This window comes from Micromesistius poutassou, assembly GCF_964030765.1.
Source record: "Micromesistius poutassou genome assembly, chromosome: 18".
Lineage (NCBI taxonomy): Eukaryota > Metazoa > Chordata > Actinopteri > Gadiformes > Gadidae > Micromesistius > Micromesistius poutassou.
The window spans coordinates 12,223,791-12,248,817 of record NC_140288.1 but is presented as its reverse complement, the minus strand read 5'-3'; the positions used below and the strand labels follow the sequence as shown (position 1 = coordinate 12,248,817).

Sequence of the window (25,027 nt, the reverse complement as noted above, 5' to 3'; positions counted from 1 at the left end):
CGATCTCTAAGTTTTGTAGATATTATTAATGCGGTATTTATATGTTGCGAAGTTAAATTATTTTTTAAGTTTGCCATCTTTGTATGAGGCCATATGCAAAATCAGTTAATTAGGACAGGTTACTGCCATTTATTTGGATCAAACAAATTATTCGAACATTTTAATCCAATAACGTTTATTTGGTAGCCATTTCATAATTTGTATGTTGAGTTTACATAATTCAAATAAGAAAAACAGGAACGAAATTTTACATTTTCAAAATAAATGAGAATATCATATTAGTTAAAGAAATACAATTCAAATAAATGCATTGGGAAATGTTAATACTCCCTATTGCATAAAACAAACCATTCAAATTCTGTTGACGCAGGATAATAGCAACAGAAAAACGAGACATGAAGATAAACACTCATCCCCATATCAAAAGACAAACAAAGCGACACTTGGGGGGGGAAAAAGCGTGATTTGGGAAACGGCGGCCATGTTGGATCGAGGTCCGGAGACCAGAGTCACGTGTTTAATTACTCGCACCATGAAACTAGTGGCACGTTAGCCTCTAAGTTTACACCCTCAAGACTGAGTAGGCTGGAAAAAACACTGGAATATAGATTTATAAAGATAATAGTGACGGACAGATCACATCACTGCCCTCCACAGTTGCTGTCATATCATGATAATTCAAAATTAGATACACGACTGATTCACAAACAAAAATAAAGCGAACTGTATTCCCCTTCCCCCCCCCCCACACACACATTTTTTTGGAGCCATTTTCTGGGCGTTCTAAGCCACACCCTCTGCGGTTCCGGCCGGCTCCGCCTCCGAGCGGCTGAACGGACTCAAGAAGTCGGCCTCCATGGTCTGGTAGACGAAGAAGAGGAAGGACACCAGCAGAACCAGGAGGAAGAGCTTCAGCCAGACGGAGAGGCCACGGCGCGCTGCGGGGGGGTGGCCGGTGGGGGGCGCTGCGAGGACCAGTCTGGGGGCGGAGGGGGGGGCGGCGGCGATGGAGGTGGAGTGGGCGGAGGGGAACAGGTTGGAGGATCTGTGGCGGGTCTCTGAGAAGCTGCTGGTGGTGGTGGTGGTGGAGGAGTAGCTCTTCGGGGAGAGCAGCAGGTTCTCGTCCTGCCAGAAGTCGCTGGGCTGGATGGGGCGCCCGGCCGCGCCGCGGATGGGCTTTCGACAAGAGGCGCTGAAACAAAGGTCAAAGGTCAAAGGTCACGTGCATTCAGCCATGTTCAGTGTGTTGCCTTATGACTGAATTTACACTCACACTGATGAAATCTACATAGGCCTTTTGAGAGAAAATGATTATGAAGAATAGGACAATAAACAACCACACCGATACCAAAGCCAATGTTTAATACTTGACTGTTTCACTCAGGTTTGAGGCTGATTAGTCAGCAGGGGTTAATAATCAACAAACAGCTCCATACAGATGTATGTGATGGACGGAGCCAACTCCAACCTTAACGATCAGTTATAGATCGATCACCAGTCCACAAGGGAGGGGGATCGACCCGTCATACACCTGGACGGACACGCCTACTTGTGATGTCACAAGTGGATCAAATGGGTCCCTCTCCTGGTGCGACAGCAGGAGTGTGTGGGTGTGTGTGTGTGTGTGTCTGCGGTGCTGTTGGCTTACATGATTCCCGAAGGACTGTTGAGGTCGTTGGCAAATACTTCCCTCAGGATGTCCCTCGCTTCGGCTCCCTGGGTCTGTTCCACAACCACCACCTTGTCCACCTGAACAGAGACAGAGAGAGAGGGGAACACCATCAGCACCACCGTCACCAGCAGCTGCTCAGCGTGACACACCAGTGGAAAAGCAAGATGCTAAAACCGGCCGTGGCTAGCAACACAGCCTTTCTGTAAATCCAAATGAACCCGACGTGAGGCTGCATCATATGACTCCAATTACCCAGTGTACCTTCAGACTGAGCTCACCTGCAGGTCTGTCAGACGGCCACCAGGAGGAGCCTGCCAAGACACCCGACACCACCGCTCACCACGTGACCGTCCCAAAAAAAAACTCAACGTCCACACTTCTCCCTTTGAATGAATCCAATGTGTGCGCGCACACACACACACACACACACACACTACAACAGTGCCTCACCCACCCCCGGTTTGTGATTGGACAAACTCAAGATAAGAAACCTTGTTGAAGTGCGGTTGCTTGGTAACGACGGCCACACAGCCGCCGCGCCTCCTGACCGGACTGAGGTCGGGGAGGAAGTGAGAGTTCTGCTGCTGCTGCTTCCCCTTCGCCACATGGGTGTTGGTTTGGTCCTTCTCCAGGGACAGGGTGGGCATTGATGGGTGAGAGACCGATGGTTTAGGGAACGGACAGATGAACACACAGCGCTTCTGGACAGACGTAGAGCAGCTGTGCTCACAGTCACTCTGACACACATGTGTGCACATTGTCTCACACACACACACACACACACACACACACACACACACACACACACACACACACACACACACACACACACACACACACACACACACACACACACACACACACACACACACACACACACACACACACACACACACACACACACCAGGACTGGGGGACCAGGGGCTGCCTCCCCCCCCCCTTCTTTTTAGTGTATGGTAAAATAGCCAATCTTGATACATAAAAATCTAAATCTATTCAACCGACTGCAGTGACAATAGAAAAAAAGTTTGATCTAAAATCATCAAACTAGACAAAATTGGTTTTGAGTCCTAGAGTCTGGGTCAGTCCTACCCACCAGAACTGCCTCTGCTTTCTGAGGAAAAGTTTGGGCTGTCAGCTGCGGTCCCTGCGATCATGAATACAACAACAAAAAAAAAAGAATGTTACAGGAAGAACCTCAGACTGCAGACCTTTGGTCCAGGAACCCATTCTTCACCATGTGAACCCCATCAATAACACCAACTCTACTCAGCTAAGAATAGAGTCAACCAAACCAACACACCACAGTAGCCTCAAGAAAACCAGGTGCCACAAAGCACAAATAAATAATACGAAAAGTGAAAGTGAAGGAATGGAATTATCCGACCTCCACCACAGTCGTGTGGAGAGCTCCTTTCATCAGCAGAGGAGGAGGAGCGGTCTTTCTGCTCTGGTCCTGGGAGGAGGGCCGGTAGTTTAATACACAGAGAATCACCGAGCACCCAGAGGGGAGAAAACAAGAAGGGAGAGAACCTTCGAGCCTGGGGCCCCCAGGGGCTGGATCTTGGGGGTCTTCTCCCCCGAAGGTTGGATCCTGGGGGTCTTCCCCCCTGAGGGCTGGATCCTGGGGGTCTTTGGTGGCCCTGGGGCCCCCGAGGGCTGGGTCTTGGGGGTCTTCTCCCCCGAGGGTTGGATCCTGGGGGTCTTGCCCCCTGAGGGCTGACGTCCTTTCAACGTCACGTAGTTCAGTCTCAAAGCGGCAGAGTCTTCACTCAATCTCTGAAGTAGCAAATAATATGAAACGCCTCAAAAAAGGAGCGGTCGCTGTAGAGATGCCACAGAATGAAATCTCAAGTGTACTCCGATGTCCCCTCCAGGATGAATAAGGTGGATCAGAGTAACACAGTACTGTTCTCTTAAGACCTTGCACTCAACTGCATACAAACAATGGCTGGCCTAAAAAGTATGCCCTGGCATAAACACACGGCATCTCTGTTAATTGCAAAACATTACACCCGTAAGACCGCCACATTAATGACCAATATGATAATCAATATGCTAATATATCAGGAGATTCCAACACCCAGAGTGGCTCCCATTGGCCGGACCGTGGCCTGGAGGTACCTGGGTGTTCCCGGACGGAGAGGGGGCGGGGTCTGTTGGAGCCTGAGTGAACAGGGGCCGGGGCTGAGGCTGAAGCTCAGGCTCCAGTACAGAGCACACATTGTTAGGACCGACCTGGGAGGAGGGAGGGCGGGAGACGGCAAGAAAACACTGAGAGATAGAAGCAGTAGAAAAGCCTAAACGCCAGAGAACATTGAGAGAAAGTTGAGAAAATACAGGACAAAATGAAAATGAGAAAAAGTCTGAGATGTGCTAAAGAAATGAACTATGTGAAGGGAAACCAAATGAGAAGCAAAACAAATGCCGCTTTCCCACCGCCAGTACCAGCTTGACTCGACTCGACTCGCCACGCCACGCCTTTTTTGCGTTTCCATTGGCAAAAAAAGTACCTGGTACCTAGTACAGGGTACTTTTTTTTAGTACTACCTCCGTCGAGGTTCCAAGCGAGAGGAGTAGGTACTTTTGTGTGACGTAAACAGGCTGCTGGTAACTGATTGGCCAGCGGCTGTAAATGGGAATAATCACTCAAAGTTAAGTTGTGTCCGGCGTGGTTGGAGTCCACGAACCCGCTCCCGAGGGGGACACTGATCAGCGTTTCGCCGTGTGTGTCGCTCCTTTCCCGGGGCTAGAGTTAGGCTGCGCGTCGTTATGTGTGTCGGGCGTGGTTGTGTGTGTCCGGCGTGGCTGGAGTCCACGGACCGGCTCCGGAGGATCAGCGTCTCTGTTTCGTTTCAGTGTCGTTCCTTTCCTAGGGCTCGAGTTTCGCCTCTATCAACGTTACCGTATGACAACAATAGACGCGCAGTCATTGCGCTTTTTATTTTATTTTATTTCCCATCATAACCTTTCCCGGGAATCAGGAAATAGTCTTGATCAGATTCAGATTTCCCGGGAATCGCGTCTCCCGTGATTAAAACCTAATGACGACCCGCCCATGGTGGAGAGGTTCTTTTCTACGACCCGCCCACATTGAAGAGGTACTTTTTTAGATGGAAACGCAACCAAACCGAGTTGAGTCGAGGCGAGTCGAGTCGAGTTGGTACTGGCGGTGGAAAAGCGGCAAAAGAAAACAAGGAAAACTTGTTTGATGCTGACGGTAGATATGAAATACATGTTGTGAAAAAAAGACCAAGGAGGAGAGAGGCTAGAAGAACCAAGGGTGCTGGTGACCACAGAGTGAGGAGAACCATAAGATAGAGGAGAACACACGAGATCAGATCACGTGATGAGTGATCTGAGTTAATCCTGTTGATGTGAGACCACCAGCTCCACTCTACTAGAAATAGTCACGTTTGGAAGCCAGTTAAGGGAAACCATTAAGCAAAGAGACAGTCTAGTCTAGACAAAAGACCACTATAAAAAAAGGTCCAGTGCACCCAACACGCGTCTGGTGAAGAACTCCAAACCACTGTGACCAATCAACAACCCGAGGAGCACATGACCGCCCCGTTAGTGAGGGAGCTGAACAGAGCTCCGTTTCAAACAGAGAACTATCCCTCCAGCTCCCTAATGGGTCTGACCCCATCGTACTCACGGAGCACACGAGTCAAACACGAGATCACAACAACAACACTTAAATCTACACCGATTACATAATGAGGACCGTTTACTGTAGCTGAAGTCAGACGTGGAAACGCCATTCAGATACGGTACTGGTTTGTCTGTCGTCATTCAGATACTGGTACTGGTTTGGCTGTCACCATGCAGTGGTTGTACTGGTAAGGACAACCACTAATCAGAACCTTGTATGGTCTTGTTTGGATTAAGGTTCCCAGGAGAGAAACAACAGCACCCGAATGTGAAGAACTAAACCGGACGTTTACGGTTTGACAGGCGGGGCTGGGAACCGGTTGGACCCGGTACGACGTCCTGCGGAGCGGGCGTTTAACGTTCAGAACCTCCTCTTCCTCCGAGGCATCACTGGTCTGCTCAGACGAACACACACACACACACACACACACACACACACACACACACACACACACACACACACACACACACACACACACACACACACACACACACACACACACACACACACACACACACACACACACACACACACACGGTCGGAGGGAAAGAGAAGCATACCTACAATCTTCTCACATTCCTTTGCTCCCCCCCCCCCCCCCCCCCCCATCCCATTCAACAGGTGATCTTCCCCAAACCAACCAGCAGGGGGAGCAGCTCCACTTCACCAGAGCAAAGCACCCAGAAAGAGAAAGGTTCATATCAAAAACGGAAACCATATCACGGTCAAAGATAAAAGCCTGTTGGGTATCAGATAAGCAGATAGGTTTGTCATCTCGACAATGACCTCCGTGGCAACGAAACACAAATCAGGTCGATAACGAGCGGTGATGTCATAAGCACGCTTCCCATATCTCTCTCTAAGATCGAGAAAGAGACAAAAGAGAACAAGGGATCAACACAGAAGGGTGCATCGGTGTGTGGAAAAGTATGTTTCCTACGAGACAGAGACCGTGAAAAGGGCCAAGTGGTAAAAGAGCAGACCGTGTTAAAGGGACAGCTAGTGTGGGACAGACAGAACAACACGGCTAATTCCCATCATGTGCTCAGAGTTTGTGGCAGAACAGAACACCAGTAGGAGGAGCTGGGACGGGGGCGTGGCTTGTCATGTCCAATAGCAACTGAACGACCCGCCTCCCGTTCCAACCTGCTCCCCTCGAGCCAACACGGCCATCGGCCCCCACATACGTCACTCTCCCAGCCTCAGGCCCCTCGCACGGTGAAGAGGCTGAAGACGTCAAGACCACCCAATCTGTCCACGAAGAGGTAAGGACCTTCAGAGGCCTTGACAACGCTTGCATCTTTTAGAAAATTCAAAGAGCACACATTTAAGACTTGTTGGCATCCCAATATTTGACGAAAAGAAACCAAGCTATTTCAGGTCTAGTGATGACACCAAAACGACAGACACACCTCCAGTGACGCCGTCAACAGTTGGAGAACATCTGGATGCAATTTTAAAAGCACAACAACAACATCTCTCCACAGACCAACGACCATAAAGTCCACTAGGCTGCCCTAGGCTGTCCTCCTCACCTTGTGGTGCTGGCTGCTCCGTGTCCTGGAGGTGACGGGGATCTTGCCCCGGCTGCGGACCAGTCTCTCCACAATGGGGATGGGCTCAGGCAGCGGCTCTGGCTCCGGGATCAGTTCTGGTTCAGGAACGGGAACCACCGGGACCACCTCTGTAGAAACATGGAGCAGCGGTTAGCTTGGTGACACACACACTCTTCATCCCCACGGACACACACACACACACACACACACACACACACACACACACACACACACACACACACACACACACACACACACACACACACACACACACACACACACACACACACACACACACACACACACACACACACACACACACACAATTAAATTGTCTGTCCAAACTCAATAGATTCTTTGGTGTGACTTCAGATAAGGTACTAATATTCAGGTGTTCTTTGTCTCACAAAGCAGTAGGGATGTCACGAGAACCTAAGATGTTTTTCTTAGTACCGTAGGTACCGAAGATGCAATTCCTCCGACGTCACATGGGCAGCATATACACCTACACGGGAACATGGAAGACGGCAACTGCAGCGAGTGCGACGGCTCCGCCTCGACTCGTCAATAAAAAGAATAGCAAGAGTCTTGTCTGGAAGTACTTTGCGTTTGGAACACTGCGCCACACGACTGTTTCAGACAGGACCCGTTTCAATGTTGCGCTTCTAAACACGCACGGTACGACTGCGTTCGGCATCACTTACTTGATGTTGTTTTGATTGAAGATCGGCAGGTTGTAGTGGGTGCGGCGGTGAATGTGTGCGTGCGTGTGCGCGTGTGTTGCGAGCGTATGCAATTTCAAAGTAAACAAACCAACTCAAAGCCGATGCATGCATCCAAAACTATTCGCTCAAAACCAAATAAACAAATCAAAAACAGCGTTGCTTATTCGCTTCAAATACTTTTTCTTTTCAAAACTTGGTAATTAATCCGTCGCGGTACCGAGCGGTTGAAAACAATGTTGGCGTCTCCTGTGGCTGCCTTGCCACCTGCGTTATATTACTTAATATTAGGTTGGAAGTTATGTTTTAAACCCCGCCATGCACGCAAGTGTAAACGCGAGCTGCATGACTGCCTGCTTTCAGAACGTATTTTTTTTTAAAATTATTATTACTTGAACGCTACATGCCACTGTTCTTTTTTTGTAATGTTAATAGTGGTTTATTTTTAATCATTACTTGAAGGCTACATGCCAGTGCCACTGTTTTTTGTAATGTTTAAATGTTTTTAATAAATAGAGTACATGGGATTTATTGTTTTGTTTTTGACCGTGGTATCGAATTGGGTATCGAGAATCGTGGCATTTCACTGGTATTGGTATCGACTACTAAATTTCTGGTATTGTGACATCCCTACAAAGCAGTAAGTCATAACCCTGGGCTGCTGAGTGGCAGTTGGTCAGGAATCTCAGGAATGCAAACTTCACAAAACAGTGCCTGAAATATGTCCCCTATGCGGATGACAAGTTAAGAGGTTAGATGGGTAAACATCACACCTCGAACTACAGCAGGTGATGAGTGATAACCAGGATGGTGTTTCTCTCCTCATTCGCCTCTATTAATAAATAAAATAAATTAAAAAAAAATAAATAATAATAATAATAAATTTATTTTTAATAGAAAATTTACTGCAGTACGATGCAGGCATCCATAGATATAATTTCTTTAGAACAACTTCATCAGGGAGGAAGTCCAACGCTTTATTTTTCATTCATTGAATAGCAATAGTATTATTATTCATGTATAGATTCCATTTGTTTATTATCATCACAACCTCCCTCTCCATCTCCGGCTCAACAGAGGTGAAGAGACGAGAGGAGGAGGATGATGATGAGCTTGCGAAAAAGACTCAAGACTCACTTGTTCAGAGTTCAGCTGGACTCTGCAGAGCCTCCCCCTTACACACTTATTGTGTGTTGTACGTCTTAGCACTTAGAAATACTACTTAGAATTGTGTAGCATTATTATCCTTGTTCTATACTTGCACACAGGGAATGGGTTCTCTTTCTTCTGACAAATGTACTTATATTGTAAGTTGCTTTGGATAAAAGCATCTGGTAAATGCCCTAAATGTTAAGTGATGATAATGGACTCACCATCCTCCTGGTCGCTGAACTGGTCCACGTCTGCGTGTCCGTTGTGGTGGACCTCCGTCTCCATGACGATGGGTGGGAGCTCGGGGGTCGCCGGAGAGATGCTCTCTTCCTGCAGCCTCTGCAGCTTCTTCTCGTAAACACGACGGGTCGACGCTGGGACAGCAGGTCACATGGTCAACACTCAGCCAATAGGTAGTGTTGACGGTCAACCACACTCATCCCATAGGAGGAGTGGATGGTCAACACTAGTCCATAAGAAAGGGGTTGATAGTAAGCTTAGCTTTAACCCCCCCCCCCCCCCCCTCTGGTTTGAATAGTCTGTTGATTACTACCTTCTCCAACATGAACTTCCAGCTTCCAACGTTTTTTTGGAAGGGAAGGACTTCTCTAACATTCTAAATGGGTCGGTTAAGCTCAGGAGGTAGAGCGGGTTGACTTGTAACCTTTGATCCCCGGCTCCTCCCAGCTTGGTGTCAAGGTGTCCCTGAGTCCCTGAGCAAGGCACTTCACCCTAACTGCTCCTGACCAGCTGCATGGTTGACACTAGGGATGCACGCAAACTTTTTTTTTTAAACCGATACCGATAACATAACTTTCAGCTCCAAAAGGCCGATACCGATAACATACACACATATCCATATATATGATCATGACCTAAGATCATGACATTGTCGCTCAGACATCAGTAGAATCAATGGGGGGTTTAGGGGGGCGGGCTGCAAGGGGCAGGATATGACGTAGGGTCGAGGTTCACAGGACAGCCCCCGTCAGTCAGGTGTGTTTTGGTCTGACGGCAGAAATAAGAAAGTGGAGGCAGAAATAAGAAAGTCGGCACTGTTGGCCCGCTCCCAGTGCGTTGGTGATTATATGCAGATATGAGAACATGATATGTTGAACACGTTTCACCAGTCGGGGGAGATACAGTGTTTGTTTACGTGTCTGAACTCACCCACGATGGGCCCCGCGTCCACGCCGTACTTCATCAGCTCCTCCTTCAGGCCCTCGGCCGTCAGCTCCGCCACATCCAGGGCCTCAATTTGGACCTTGTCCGTCTTCCGGATGGCCTTCTGTGGGGGCACAACATGTCAGAGGTCAGCCTCCGTGACTCAACGGGGGTAAACACGGGTTTGCAGATGCCAAAGTAACCATTATAAAGCACCCAAGACCATCAAACTGTTATAATCTTAATGGCAGTCATTTTTGTGACAGTTGGCAAGATAGTAAAATGTCATTTTCTTTGTTCAGTTATTATTGAAATGGTCATAAATGTGTCACTCAATCCTCAACATTAACAACTTGTAATCAGATCCTTGTCTGCCAAACCGGCAACCACTCTGTTTCACGTACTGGCATGAATTTTTCTGGCATACCCGTTATTAATTCATTCTGGGCTCCTGTAGAAACCAATCTTACAACCAATTATATTTATGTCAAGTCTGTTCTTCTAGATGCCAGCAAATCCTACATACTGCACCTTTTAATGTCTGCACCTTTGCTTTGTTGACATCGGTTACAATCATAAACAAACAAACATGAGGGAGACGAAACCAGAAAGCCACACCCTCAAGACTACTACTACTACTACTACAACCACAACAACTACTCTGTATGACATGGCTGCAGTTCAGCCGTTGAGTGAGTAGCACGGATGAAAGCCTCCGTGTTTACACAGCGACTGGCCCAAGGTCAGGAATGTGCCGAGAACCTGTCCACCAGGTCACATCCATTCACCACCAACAGGTCTAAACACGACAGACCCCAGGGCCATTAGACCCCAACACAACAGACGCCCCAGGGCAGCAAGACCCCCAACACAACAGACGCCCCAGGGCAGAGAAATAGTTTGTAGACACATCATGTTTGATTGTGTGCCCTGATTGCCAGCCTTGCTGAGCAGAGCCTGTGGATAATTATCTACATTTTATGTAGAATAATGCAAATGTATATAGTTACGTTTTGTGGTATGATGATGTATTTTGACTTTATTTCCATTCTCTACACCCTCCCCCTGGGCAGAGCCTGTGACGGTCCCAACTCCCCATGAATAAGGTTCTCTAAATCCTTGTAGCAGCTTCTCTTTAAGCAGGTGAATACACGCCAGCAGGAATAGACAATATGGATGTAAAGAAATGAGAGACAATTAATTTTGTCTCATGGCTGTTACGATAAGTTAATAACCGTTAGTAACCGACATCCCATAAATGTAAACACAAGTTGCAGTCATCAGCACAGGTCTTCTCTTGTTAAAACTTGGGATGCAAACTTGAGTAAAAGGAGAACTTGTCAAGCAAACCCTAACAAATTACAAAACTTCTGCCCGTAATGAGAGAGAGTATCAAGTCACACAGTCTCTACTTCACAACTTCACACTGCAGAGCCAGCAGCGAGCAACGCAGTGTAAACAATGGCGTGCTAGCCGCCAGACAGAGCCGCCTACAGGAAATTAAACTGGATTCAAAGTAAAGCCTGGAGTCCAGGGACACAGAGACAGAGGAGGAGGCCTTATGGCTCGGAGCCAGAGCACAGACGTCAGCCAACACTTCTGTTGAAAGGGATTTGATAAGTTGAAACAGAGCTGAACGGAAAAACAAGTTCTAATTCTCTTCCCCTCTAGATCCATTTGACCTTTGAGGAACCACGGCTAGGAAAGCCTCAACTTGAAGCTCGACTATGAACCTCCAGGAGGTAGAAGCAGTCTAAACTCCTCAACCCAGACAAGAGGCCTGCAGCCAAACGGCTGCATAGCGCAGGTTTATGCATCCAACATAATGGAGCACGCTCAACCAGTCAACGCTAATTATCTTTCCGGATATCAGGCGGCACATTTAACACATTGCATGTGACAGAATGGGGAGAGATGGCGAGTGAGAGGGTAAGCAATATAGGGAGAGAGAGTAAGAGATAGAGAGTGATAGAGAGAGTGAGAGAGTAAGCGATAGAGGCGGGCCGGGCGCGTGTCTGGTCCAGACCGGAGGACGTGGGGCCCGCTGGCCTGTTGCGTAACCAGCAGCATTCCAGGAGAGCTGCGAACGCGGGAGAACGGGAAAAGGGAAGAAAATAATAGGCTGGTATTCCCGACGCCACACCCTCAACGCTAAGTAAAAACTACAAAAAAGGAAATAGCTGAAGTTGGCTCATCTGGGGGCTGCGCTCCAACACAAAGTAAACAGACCTGCTAAAGACGTAGAGAATATAGAAAGACACTATTGACAATAGAAAGGATGTAATAAAGTATAGAGTAGAAAATAGAATAGAGAAAATAGGCTTCATGTGGACTGTAGAAAAGTATGGAATGTAGAAAACATCCATCAAACAAGACATGTAAAATAAAAGCCCTACAGAAACTAAGAAATAATCGACACAACTAACAACCATCGTCTACCACACAACACAGCACACACACAATCTACCAGCTCCCATAGCTGCCGTAACAAGATGGATTCCACTACGCCGCCACTCTCCCCCCTCCCCCATTCATGTTACACACGCGAGCCGTGACCCAATGGAACCGCTGGCTCCACAGCTGGCTGATGTCACCACGGTAACGCCAAGTGGGTTCTCAAGCCCCCACCCCCCCCCCCCGTGTGTTAGCTGTGTGGAAAAAGTCACGGCTCAGAGACTAGTTTGTGGTTCCCCTCTGCCAGTCGTCAAGTCTCACATTTATGGATAGAAGAATATCAAATACTTCCAACTGTTGGAGAGATGAACAACTTTGCTACTGATATGATTAACAGCGTAGTGTAGAGGGGGGGGATACAACTTTAGGGGGAAACAAAGAATGCATGGGGGCTGAAACCACGCAAAACGTATTGTGGCAAAATGCATCATCTCCCAACAAAGGAGTTGTTAACCATGCACTTTCTGCACTTTCGGTTGAGGTATTTTTCTCCAATCGTGATATTATGCTCTACTCTCACGTTGAAGTAATTTCAGGTGAATGGGTGAATCGTAAGACCTTATGAAAGAGAGCGAGTGCGCGCGCGCGCGCGCGTGCGTGCGCGCGCGTGCGTGCGTGCGTGTGTAAACTATGTGCAGCATGTGAGGAATGCAGGGTTTGGGTTGAGGCGACTTCAGCCTCAATCACAAGGCTATAATCTCAGAGGCATGGTGAGGGACGACGTTCAGAAGAGAACTCCGCGTTATGACACAAAGACCCAACAAATTACACGTGTGAGTTGTGCTTTTCTCGCTCTCACTCAAAACAGACACAGTCCAGAGAAAGCATTTCCTCAATAAAGCAGAAGTCAGCTGCATTAGCAGCTTGGCCCAGAATCAGCCCTGGCAGCAGTAATGTCTGTCACCTGGAGGTCTTTATAATCACTCAATAAAACATTCAACTAGATAGGACGCCAATCCTAACTGAAGGCGAACAGGTTTTTAACAAAAACACCCATACAGACTTTTGTTCAGAATAAATTATCAGACTTTGGTTTAAATGTACAAAACGAAATGCCCCACAAACCAAAGATGAACAAAAACTTGAGTTTCAATGTCCTAGTTACTAGTTCAGTGACGGATGCATTATCTTAACAACCTCATCATGTGTCAAACGTGTCAAATATACGATTTACATTTAATTGCTTGAGTCGACAGCGCCTGAGTACTTCGTGTTCCCCTCCATGCCTCATGTTGTTGTGGGCAGGTGGGGGAGAGGGGACCACGCCCTTCAGAGGCAACAATGAAACCAAGAAAAGAGTTCAGAAAGCTTCTTCAAAAACATAATCGACGCACGACCAACATCTAAAAGTGTGGGACATTGAGTTTTTCTTAATCTTATGATATGATTCCAGCTTTAATGGCCGCTAAAGTAAATGGAAAGTGGCCAGAAAGTAGAATTCAAAACCAGGACGAAGAAAGCTAAGCGGAACACAGGAGGGGTGAGGAGAGATCCAAGAACCCGAAGATTAGACGAACCACTCCGGATAAACCAGTTATCTCAGTGTGGTTTCAGTGTGCGGACTGGTTTCGTCCCAGTCCGATTCAAAAATCAACGCCCCCCCCATGACGAGCCTCTATGGTGATTTCACCATCATCGCCACACACAGATTTAATTTAACAATCACGATAGAAACGCGTTCACACCCAGTCCGACTTTAAATCCTCGCGTTCAGACTCGATGATCAATGACTTTAGGGAGGTCTGCGGGTCAAGAAGGGTCACAGCCGGAAGGCAAGCGGGAATCGCACCGCAGCCTGCTCCAGAAAGGCTGCTTTCAGTTACTTTTACACTAATTACCAGATCATATGTGCTCCGTTTAGTAAAAAGCTTTCTACTTTCACTAACCTAACCCATCTACTTCCGGGGGGGGGGGGGGGGGGGGGAGAGAAATCAAACCTCACCATCAGCGCGTCCCGTAAAAGTTTGAAAGTCTCACCCGTCCGGAGGAGTGGCTCATCACGACCACGGGCGGGGGCAGCTCCTCGTCGCTGGAGAACCCGTCCAGGGTGGCGCCCGCGTCCAGGGGCCCCCCGCTCCTCGCGTTCTGCACCGTGAGGTGCTTCAGGTACAGCTGCACGTACACGTCCTTCGGGGAGCCGGACCCGGGCAGCTCCACGTTGTGGGCCAGCAGCTCGTTCTTCAGCTTCTCCTTGGTGAGGACCGACGGGTCGTCCAGGTACTGCGGCATGGCGGCGGCGGGCTGTGTGGCCGCGGGTTCCTCTGGTCTCCGGCGGTGACAGAGTCCGGTTGCGGCTGCTGGGTCCTCCGGTCTGTCGGTAACGGAGTCGGTCTGGGGGCGGGGGGGGTGGAGGAGGAACAGGGGTACAAAGCCCGACACGAGAGCGCCACTTGTCGGAATTAAGTCGCCGAACCAAAGTGTGCTATAATACAAGTATATATACTTATAATAGGAGTATATTATAACACACGGAGCGTTAGTACACCAGTGAGTCCCGCTACTGGTGAAGTCCCAGTGCTGTGGTGGGGGTCTGGGGGTCCTGGAGCACTCCGACTACACCGAGGTAAATAAGAGCATATGGCGCCTCAGCATGTCGCGGGAAGTCGACGTGACCAAACAAGGGCGTGACCGGAACCAGCGGGCCGGTGAGAAGGAGCATCTCATTTGCTCCGGCGTCGCTAGAAGAGCCGCTGCTATTGGTCAGTATTTCAAACTCAGGCGCTCGTCAGTATTAAGTGCTACGTCATGTCTCTTTAGAAGAGCAGATGATGGAAAACGTCCGACCTGAATAATGCCAAATCATTTTACTTTTGTCATCTAGCTTTAGTTTATTTTTTTTAAATATGTACTGTAGCTTTCCCGTGTACATATCACGATGTATGCATTATGTGCGTATTTTTCAATACAATGCTTTAAAAAATAGCTTTATTCGTGTTTGACAGTTCCCTTTGAAAAAAGTTATGAATTACATAAGGCACTCGGATCAGCTCTTTCAACTCTTGCCTACACCTGAAGCATCTGTATTTCCCTACGATCAACAGTCTTCATTAAAGCAAACCATTCAGAGACACATTCAAGCACAAACCCTCACATCTCAAAACGGATGAATAAATATAAACACAATGAATTTGCCCTCTTGCACATTACGTTGAAATAAAATAGTAATGCATTTGTTTATTTGTATCACTGGACATAGTAAAACAGGGGAGAAAAGAAAACTCCAGCAATGACTTTTTCTTTCTGTTTCGGCACCAAAACAAGCAACTTCATCACTAGGACAGACCCCTCAAACAATATGGCCGAGGTCGAGCAAGACAAAGTGAAATTAAAGCACTCTTCGGCTCTCCCGTGAGCAAAGGTACCACGTTTATTCTTCTCACATCAATGAAATAAAAACTTGAAGTAAAACAAGACAAGCCGCCCTGGTCCGGCTCTGGTGGGGGGGGGGGCGGGGTGGGGCGGCGCAGGCCTCAGATGGATCAGAGGGCAGCGATGACGACAGCTCAGGCACTAGGGACCGACGACCATTCGCCTGTGTGTCTGTCTGTGTTTGTGACTCTGTGTCTCTATGTGTGTGTGTGTGTGTGTGTGTGTGTGTGTGTGTGTGTGTGTGTGTGTGTGTGTGTGTGTGTGTGTGTGTGTGTGTGTGTGTGTGTGTGTATTGCGCCTCTGTTCCCCCCCTGTTCATCCCCCAATCCCATGTGTGTCCCAGATGCTCCTGCCCCTCCCTCACAGAACCGTTATCCTCCAACCCCAACGAAGATTCAACCAGAACTGTGTCTGCGTCATGCTGGGGGGGAGGGGACAGCTCCCCCCCCTACACCTCCAGGGAGCGCCAGCTCAGGCCTTGATCTCGGCTGGCACCGGGTAGAGTGGCTCAGGGTTCTCAGAGACCAGGTCCTCTGTGGAACACACACACACACACACACACACACACACACACACACACACACACACACACACACACACACACACACACACACACACACACACACACACACACACACACACACACACACACACACACACACAAATAAACTATGTGCGACTGCATTAGAAAAGTGGGGGACCTTAAAAAACATATCTGACGACTTCACTGTAAGATTGTCTCAAAGCATCTCAATGATTAGCCTTCAGTGCTCAAACTGCTATTCTATTCGGTGAAGTACTTCATGAGAAAGAGGGATGAGGGGCGGGACTCACACGCAGCAGAGTCGTGATCAAAGGGTTTGACCGAAAAAATAAACTACTGCTCACTGCATTTTAATGCAAATGTACAACGTGGGCATGATTTGGTGAATGGCTGCTCTTCTGGAAGAATGCATGAGAGGAATGGGGCACTATGCTCCTACTACGATTACCTTATTTCAAAATCTTAAATTATTTAGCCCTAGAATGGGACAGTATACCAATATTGTCAAAGTTCTGTACACACACACTCGAGTGCGCCTCACCACATGACAAATATTATAAATCTTCCTTATCAAGAGTAAATGTACTTTATGAATCCAAGACATATGGGAATGAACATGGAGGGCAACACAGATTTGAGTGTCAATAAGTAACTTATAGTAACATATGGTCAAGCCAGAGTGCATCATATAAAGTTTCCAATAGATCATGAGCTGCTATGTACTATTCTGCCACCGGGAGGCAGCACTCGTCTGTAAATCACTTTGCCCATTCTTCTTTCATACATAATAAACCCAATAACATCCAGTATAACTCTACGGGGCAGTGTTGAGTAATAGACTAGCAATTATTGATGACTTGATTAAAAGCTTGCTATTCTTAACTTGGTGTTAACAGGCTAGGTCTATAAGCCCTGAGGAATGATTACATCAGTTTATAAACAGATTATCAGTTGCCTCAACCGGGGTCATTTGACAAGCAGATTCCCGGGACTCAAGCACTGCAGCCAGCCAGTTTCAGAACAGCAATAGCATCGTATTTTATGTTTCTTATTCTGTAGATAAGCCGGTATAGTTTGAGACATAATTATATCATACACCTTCATGCTCATCCTACCTGCTATTAAAGGCTGTGGAGTTACAGAAATGCACCCTCACTTTGTACTCCTTTGTATTTATGTAGCCTAAGATGTACTTGATTCATTGAGGATTTAAAGTCAACAAATTATATTTAATAATTTCATTCATCAATATATCCATCAATAATAATCGTATTCTACTCTGAACTTGCGGCAATAACGCAAGCAGCCATTTTAGCAACTTCTCAATCAAAGTCTGGTGCCTCTTGCTCGAGCACACCCCACTGATTGACGGATGTCAGATGAAACGATCAAGCCTCAAACGACAGTGGTTGTGTAAAGATATCCCCAGATCCCCAGGCCTGAACTTTTTGTAAGCACTTTCCCCTCCTAATTCCTTATTCTGTCTGTTCTAGCGTGTTGCGGTGACTGCAACTGGATACCTGGACTCCCCTTATAGTTAACCGGCCAGCACCCCATCACAAATTTCAAATGTTTTGCCTGTATGCATGCATGTCATTTATAGCACCAATTGCACTCCTGATCATCCCTTGAAGAAGGAATCCCCCACTCTGTGTTAATTTCTTCCTTGCTAATTAAGGGAGTTTTTTCTTGCTCTCCAGGGGGCTAGGGTCAGGGGGGTGTCATAAATATACGGCCTGTTAAGCCCTTTCAGACTCAACCTGGGATTTAGTGCTATACAAACAAAATTGAATTGAATGAATTGAATGAATGAATGAATGAAGCAGATCTTATGTTGAAGGCCAGGTGTGAGGGAGATGTAACGGACTGCTTCAGGACGAGAGAGGTTACCTGGCAGGACACACTTCCACAGGCCATAGGTCTTGCCCACTGCCGTCTGCCACAGCCGCAGGGTGCCGTCCTCAGAGCCACTGGCGTACAGCTCCCCGTCGGGGCTGAACCGGACACAGTGGACCGGCCCGAAGTGGCCCTTATACGACTCTGTGGGCGGGGAAAGGACAGACATGGAAGATAAATAAAAATCAGAAATAGTCAAGGCAGCGACGCCCGTCCCCTTGGTTGGGGGGGTCCAGAGTAGGGATGGGGATTGAAACCCGGTTCTATCAAGGATTGATACCACTATCGAGTCTTGTCGTTTTTTTTTTCTCCCGTAGGTCCTGTAACGTAACTGTGTGTCCCTCGAGTCGCGTCACGGCACTTAAATCTAATCAATCTAATAAAAAAAAAATAGTAATCCAATCCAAATCCGTGTTGTAATCGGCAGCATACAAGCTAGTTAGCTTGAAAAGTAAATAAAGTTTCAGCCGTGCTGCGTGGTGATGTGTTCAGGTTGGCTCAGTAAAACGACCACTAGGTTATCATGATGCGTTCAAGTGTAACGTAAAGAAAAGGGAAATTGAGTTTTTGGCGAGAAACATGAGTAATACAGTTGTATAGTTCTCTAATCATTTTAGAATATATAATTAAACTACTGATGCCAATATTTATTAAAAATGACATTTAATTTAAAATACAATTATTTATTTCCTAAATATTTTCCTAATCACTAAAAACATGAAGGCTAGAAACGTTTTTGTTATGCTCACTTGTTAAGCAATAAAAGCAATACCAGTTCTGTTAAAAACATATTGTCGCGTCGTCTTTCCACCAAATAATAGAAAAGTATCGATAGTGGTATCGATAAAGACTCGGATCGATAAGGAGTATCGATAAAGGTATCAATATCAATAAATATTAACGATCCCCATCCCTAGTCCAGAGTCATGTACTCACCCAGCTCCTCCGTGGTGCCATAGTCGTACTTGTACAGCTTGAAGTCGTCTCCACCGGCAACGATGAAGTCCTTCTCTGGGTGCAGTGAGGCGGAGTGGATGTTGGCCGGGGTGACTATCGTCTTGATCAGTTCGAGGCTGCAAGACACACAGTCAGTGGCTGTGGGATCAACTCTTCGTCGGTCAGGGCAGAGGTTCATTGTAAAGTAATGTTTAATGTAATGGGGGGTAACGAAGGTTTGAGTGTCAAAGAGAGGCTGGACTCAGCGCTGAAGTGTGCTCATTGGAAACACAAACCAACTCCGTTCCGGCTCAGACACACGGCTAGAAATGTGGTTTGTACACCGAGCAAAGTTCAAAGGAATAGCATTCAAACTAAATACAAAAAGGCACTATCCTGGATGACAGATCAGCAGAAAGAGACAAATTACCTAATTACCAGCTGGTAGAGATTGAACCTGAACTAATGAAACATGACCTAATTTGAAGTAAATTGTAACATCTTTTTAAATTAATGTTCACAGATGGTCAGTGGATGCCGATCCCCAGACAAATCTGCAAAAATAGGGTTGCCTCCCAATTTGGTAGGGTGCCACCAAATGAAAAAGTTACTGGGACCAGTTCCACCAGTAGAAAAGGTTAGTCTGGAGCCCTGCTTTGTATTTAAGAATGTCATCTTGTAAAACAGCTAATTTCGTTTCCAGAATTATTTAATCTAATATCAGCCTGTCCGTGGAGAAAACAAGCCCCTTTAGAGATGTTTTGGGGATTATGAATGCAACGTTCTCACTCAACACTGGACCAATCTCATAAATTATTTTCTTCATAAATCCCTTAAACCCCAAATGATGCAGTGTTCATTTTAGAAGCGATGTCATGTACCTGTGAATGTGTTATAGAGGTGATGTTGTTTACCCGTGTGCGTTATGGAAGTGATGTGTGTACCTGTGTGTTGTGGAGGAGATGCTGTGTACCTGTGCGTAGTAGAGATGTGGTGCGTACCTGTGTGCGTTGTAGAAGGCGATGGTCTTGCCGTAGGTGATGAGCACCACGTCCCCGTCCGCCAGGTACTCCATGCTGCTCACCGACGTGTCGAAGGACAGCGTCTTCACCGCCTCAGGTGTGTTCCGGTCCCACAGTCTACACACACACACACACACACACACACACACACACACACACACACACACACACACGGTACTTCCACTGAAATCACACTGCTTGCTGGGCTTCATAGAGAGCACTTTGCCATTTGCTACCATATGCATAATGAAAACAAAACCGTAAACTCACTTAAAGTAAGTGAGGCTGCACAGAATAGTTTAGATCATCTCAAATTAAAAGGTGGTTAAATTGGGTGTTTATCCAATCGTCGCATGAATAAGGAGTCATCGAATCAATAGACCAAATGAGGCACTGATTGGCTGACTCTGAAGGTGGGAGGGGGTGGGGGTCCTAGTTCATCGGGGGAGAAGAGAGACCCGGGCTGAGCTCGGCCCACTGACCGGACGGTTCGGTCTTCAGAGGCAGACAGGATGTGCTGGTCGTCATGGCACCACAGCGCTCTCTTAATGGATGCTGTGTGGCCAGGAATCTCCTGGGGTGCTGGGGGGGAAAAACGATAAGAAAGGAGCAAGATGTTTATTTATTCATCATGCTAGTGCTTTGTAAAACGACATTGGGAAGAAGACGTTGGTCTGAATGACCTGTTGACGTTTACAGGGCCCATATTTTAGAACCTAACAAAGTGGGAGTGTTTCTTCAATTGTGCCACCGGTAGGGTGAGAATAGGGCCCCTCAAAAGCTCAGGGAAAGGAGGCTGGTAATAAGGTCATGGGTCATGAACAGCTGGCCAAAGGAGAGTCCTGCAACAACAACTGCCTGAAACACCTGCTCACCTTCATCTGGTTGGTTTAGGTCGTAGATCCTTATTACTTTGTCATTTCCGCCAGTCAGCAGACAGTTACTGTCCTGAGAGAGAGAGAGAGATAGTGAGGCCTCGGCCGTTCAACACACTTCTGGTATATACTACATGATTGAATGAATGTGTGATGATATTGTAATGCATTCGGTTACTTAAAGGGTTGATATTATGCCACCAGGTGTGAGTGTGATTGACCATTTCAAACCTTTTGAAAATGTCCCTCTTACTGTGTTTTAGTGACATCACAAGTGGGAGTGTCCACCTAGATGTATGATAGATAGGTCATTTGCTGCAATCCACTGGGTAGGCTGATCTATCCAGCACAGATTTAGGTGGACATGCCCACTTGTACACTAAGGCACAGGAAAGTTAACGGCTTCTAACGGCTAATCACACTCACACCTGGTGGCATAACATCATCCCTTAGCTCAGTGGTTCTCAAACTTTTTCGGTCACCCCCCACTTTGGACAAGGGGGAATGTTCAAGCCCCACCTGCCCCCATCGCCCCAACACAACGCTAACGAAATACGCCAAGCTTAACATCTCCACATTTATTGAAGTAACATCAAGTTACATCATGTTGTATCTAAATTCTAACTCAATAACATCAAATAACAGCAAGTTCAACAATAGAGAAAATAAAAGTGCAGCTGTGTCAAGACTTGTATCAAGTTCAGAAAAAGAGAAAATAAAAGTGCCACTTTGCAATCTGGTAAAAAAAAATAAAAAAAGACGAGCAATGCATTTGGCAAGACAGGTGAGCAATTGAACTCATGAGACCTATACCTGCATGAGTGGCTGCAAAGCTGCAAGCTTAAAATGTTCAAATGTAGGCCTATTTCAAATATTAAAAAAAATCATTATTAGTGACACATCTACAAAATATGCGAGCAGTGCCCCCCGGCCGAGAAGAGAGCTGGAGTGTCAGCGGACACGCTATGGGACGGGGAGGATTCCAGTGACGAGGCTCTGAATCGGGACGAAGCTGCTGCTTGATTACAACACCTAAAGACGACTCTGTCGGTGTGTGATCGCGGTGGGGAGAAGCACGGTCGTTCGTTTCCCAATATCGCTCAGATTGACAGATTTATCCTCGCCACCCCTGCTCAGTGCGTCCCGCGCAGCAAGAGAGCGAGACTTCTCCGGTGCTGGATCTGATATTCAGGTCGGATGTGGTTTTAAGTTGTGCGGGTATAAGGACGGGTGCGGGTTTGCAAAATGAGAGCCGTGCAGGACTCCGTCTCTCCGTCCCGCTCTGCCTCTGGCTCACACACGCTCTGCCCCCAGCCCCCGCTCTTCCGCTCGCGTCACTTTTTAAAATCCCCTTCAGCGAGAAACATGTATTTGCCACATCTTGCTCCGACTGTTTTTGACTGACTAAATTTAAAATGTTTAGCCACCCTGGCCTACAGGCAGGTTAACGAGCACAGCGACGCGGCGCCCCCGATGTAGAATGACGAGTTGGAGCGCGGCGACAGCACTTATTTTATAGCATGTATATATCTTATAGCGACATTCTGCTTGAAAATACGAGATATGACTTTTGGTCCATATCGCCCAGCCCTACTGTCAAGCCTTCACTCCTACCATAAGAAATGTGGAGTTTTCAGTGAAATTTCCTCCCGTTTGTCGCGCCCCACCTGTCACGTCTCTGTTCCCCACCAGTGGGGCGCGCCCCACACTTTGAGAACCGCTGCCTTAGCTTGTTGTTTATTGTGAGGAGAGAAGCAGCTGCGGTCCAGACCTACCTTAGTGAAATGAACGGACTTGACGATGTGCTTGTGGGCCAGCGTGAGAACCTCAGTGCCGCTCACCGCGTCCCACACCTTCCTACAAGGTTCAGGAGGGACGCAGAGAACAAGATGAGGAGGACACCAACAGTGACGGGCATGTTTCCCTCTTAACGTTTAGCACTTAGAAGATACTCCAGTCCAAGTGAATTATAGCTCGGGCCTCTCTACACGATTTTCAGGGACGATTAGGGAACAATTTGAATTTGTCAGCTAGATTCCACAGACTGCAGCTCCAGTGGGGCAGACTGGAGTCAGGCAGTCAGAGCCCCGTTATCGTTATGCATGTGTGAGTGAAACGGACAGGAAGCACAAAACGACGCCCGTCTTGTGTTCCACAAAGAGAAAGACATACATGATTTTTTAAACATGTCATTACGGGGCAGGTAGGGCTAGACATCTTGCTCTAGGATGCTGTGTAGTGTGGGTGGATGAAGGCTGGTTTCAGCCGCATCACCTGGCCCGAGTCACTGATTACACTCTGGGGCTGGGTGAGGCTGCACACCTGTAGAACATTGAGCCATCAAAGTGCACAGGGGAAACCAGCCATCACCACACACAAATCCCCTACATGGAAGCATGGAGCACCAGGTCAAGTACCATCGTCCATCAACTTCTACAATAAACCGGCTTTCAACATCACACCTCAGTTTCCATGTGCTGGAGGAGCCCAGTGTCAGGCATTGCTACAGATGCATACAGGTGGACCACCGACATAGGGGTTAGAACCAAGAATGTGTATGTACAGTGTTAAACACCTTGACCACTACCCTATCCTGCCCCAATCATTGCCAATTATAAAGACTGGAAGGCCAAAGATGTCCGCTACAACAGCACACTGCCTTTTAAGGCAAATTGCTTTTTCAACAAACAAAATGTCACATTTGTGTGAGTTAGAGTGTAAGATAGTTATAGCCATCGGAAACCCAAAGTCAAAATATGTTCAACTTCCAAAGGAGGTCACATTGTGATACCATTCAGGTGTGTAGCGGTTCATGGGTCTAACTCTCAGCTGGAAGGTTCTGGGTTCGCCCACATTGTGCCATCCTTGGGCAAGATGCCCAACGCCTACTACCTGCTCATGAATGACCTATAGCTGAAGTCACTACTGAAGTCACCACTGGATTAAAAAAAAAAAACTTGACTAAAACATGACCCGACAGCCATCTCCCGTCTCCTAGAAAACGGGACCCACATGGAGGGTGGCGGTCAGTAGTGGGACTCACGCTGTGAAGTCTGCCGCCGCGGTGGCCGCCTTGGTGGCGTCAGTGTTGAGGGTGGCGCCCCAGACGGCCCCCTTATGGCCCAGGAACGTCCCGATCCAGTCCCCCGTGTCCCCCTGCCGCAGCATCGGCTTGCCGTCTGAGGGAGGAGAGGACATGGGGTTGACTCCGGGGGTGTCTATAAATGACACGTTCGTACGTACGACCCCCTTTTTACTGTGCACTGACGTTAATGGTGGGACAGGTCTCAGCTCAGCTCACCTTTGCAGGCACTGATTAAGAAGTAGCCGAACGGGGTGATGCCGCTGAAGGCGAGGTCCACCACGGGCCGGGTGTGGCCGGAGCAGGTCAGCGGGGTCTGTCTCATCGCCATCGCTTCTTCGCAAACACACACAAGCACAACCTTAAGGAATCGAGACGAACCTCCAGCGGACGGAGCGGGGTGTCAGCTAGCGGCGCGTCAGGGGGGGGGGGTCGAGCTGTCTTAATGCTAACCGGCGAATCAGCGGAGAGGACTGAACGGTTCACTCCGTAAAAGAACAACAACTTAAAAGTGTGTGTGTGAAGTGTGGATGAATACGAGTCGGATCTGTCAGTGAACGGAACAACGGGCAGCCTCCCAGCAGTAGAATGTTAATGCTAACAGCTACAACATCGCAGCTCACTAGCAAGAAGCGTGGACTCGGTTAGCCGAGCGCCGCGGGATAAACATGGATGATCCGCTTCCGGTGGAGGCTCTTTCTTCTTCTGTTCGGTTAAAAGGGTCGCACCGGGGGGCTCCGCGGGGCTCGCTCACCTCCGCAGGTCTCCAGCGGTATCTTCACGATCAGCGGAAAATACGCGAGAGTATAGAACATCCGCACGTTGCCGTTTGCGTTTGAGGAGGTTGCCCCTCGCAACTGAACGTATCGCGCGAATGCGACACCAGCCGCTTGAACATGAGCTATAAAAACGTGCCGATTAAAACGGA

At 47.7% G+C, this 25,027-nt stretch overlaps 2 protein-coding genes across 2 annotated transcripts; both read right to left on the bottom strand.

Annotated features, from left to right (window-relative positions):
- Positions 1–158: 158 nt before the first annotated feature.
- Positions 159–14,957, bottom strand: tmpoa (thymopoietin a). The gene is made up of 6 exons (XM_084482887.1): positions 14,353–14,957; positions 9,928–10,045; positions 8,979–9,131; positions 6,863–7,011; positions 1,649–1,749; positions 159–1,192 (listed from the first exon to the last, which is right to left on the bottom strand). The coding sequence occupies exons 1-6, from the start codon at positions 14,602–14,604 to the stop codon at positions 784–786; spliced, it is 1,182 nt and encodes a 393-aa protein (XP_084339013.1). The 5' UTR covers positions 14,605–14,957; the 3' UTR covers positions 159–783.
- Positions 14,958–15,289: 332 nt separating this feature from the next.
- Positions 15,290–24,752, bottom strand: strap (serine/threonine kinase receptor associated protein). The gene is made up of 9 exons (XM_084482869.1): positions 24,319–24,752; positions 24,061–24,196; positions 22,793–22,874; positions 21,018–21,090; positions 20,625–20,724; positions 20,122–20,259; positions 19,121–19,257; positions 18,179–18,328; positions 15,290–16,277 (listed from the first exon to the last, which is right to left on the bottom strand). Exons 1-9 carry the CDS (start codon positions 24,428–24,430, stop codon positions 16,216–16,218), a joined length of 990 nt encoding a protein of 329 aa, XP_084338995.1. The 5' UTR covers positions 24,431–24,752; the 3' UTR covers positions 15,290–16,215.
- Positions 24,753–25,027: the final 275 nt, after the last annotated feature.

Excerpts from the sequence above, each read along its gene's own strand:
- tmpoa (XM_084482887.1), bottom strand. The coding sequence starts at position 14,604 with ATGCCGCAGTACCTGGACGACCCGTCGGTCCTCACCAAGGAGAAGCTG. Across the intron at positions 9,132-9,927 it reads GGACGCGGGGCCCATCGTGG|CGTCGACCCGTCGTGTTTAC; the intron begins GTGAGTTCAGAC and ends CTGCTGTCCCAG. Across the intron at positions 1,750-6,862 it reads GGAGCAGCCAGCACCACAAG|GTGGACAAGGTGGTGGTTGT; the intron begins GTGAGGAGGACA and ends GTCTCTGTTCAG.
- strap (XM_084482869.1), bottom strand. The coding sequence starts at position 24,430 with ATGGCGATGAGACAGACCCCGCTGACCTGCTCCGGCCACACCCGGCCC. Across the intron at positions 21,091-22,792 it reads AGTCCGTTCATTTCACTAAG|GACAGTAACTGTCTGCTGAC; the intron begins GTAGGTCTGGAC and ends TCTCTCTCTCAG. Across the intron at positions 20,260-20,624 it reads TCTGAAGACCGAACCGTCCG|ACTGTGGGACCGGAACACAC; the intron begins GTCAGTGGGCCG and ends GTGTGTGTGTAG.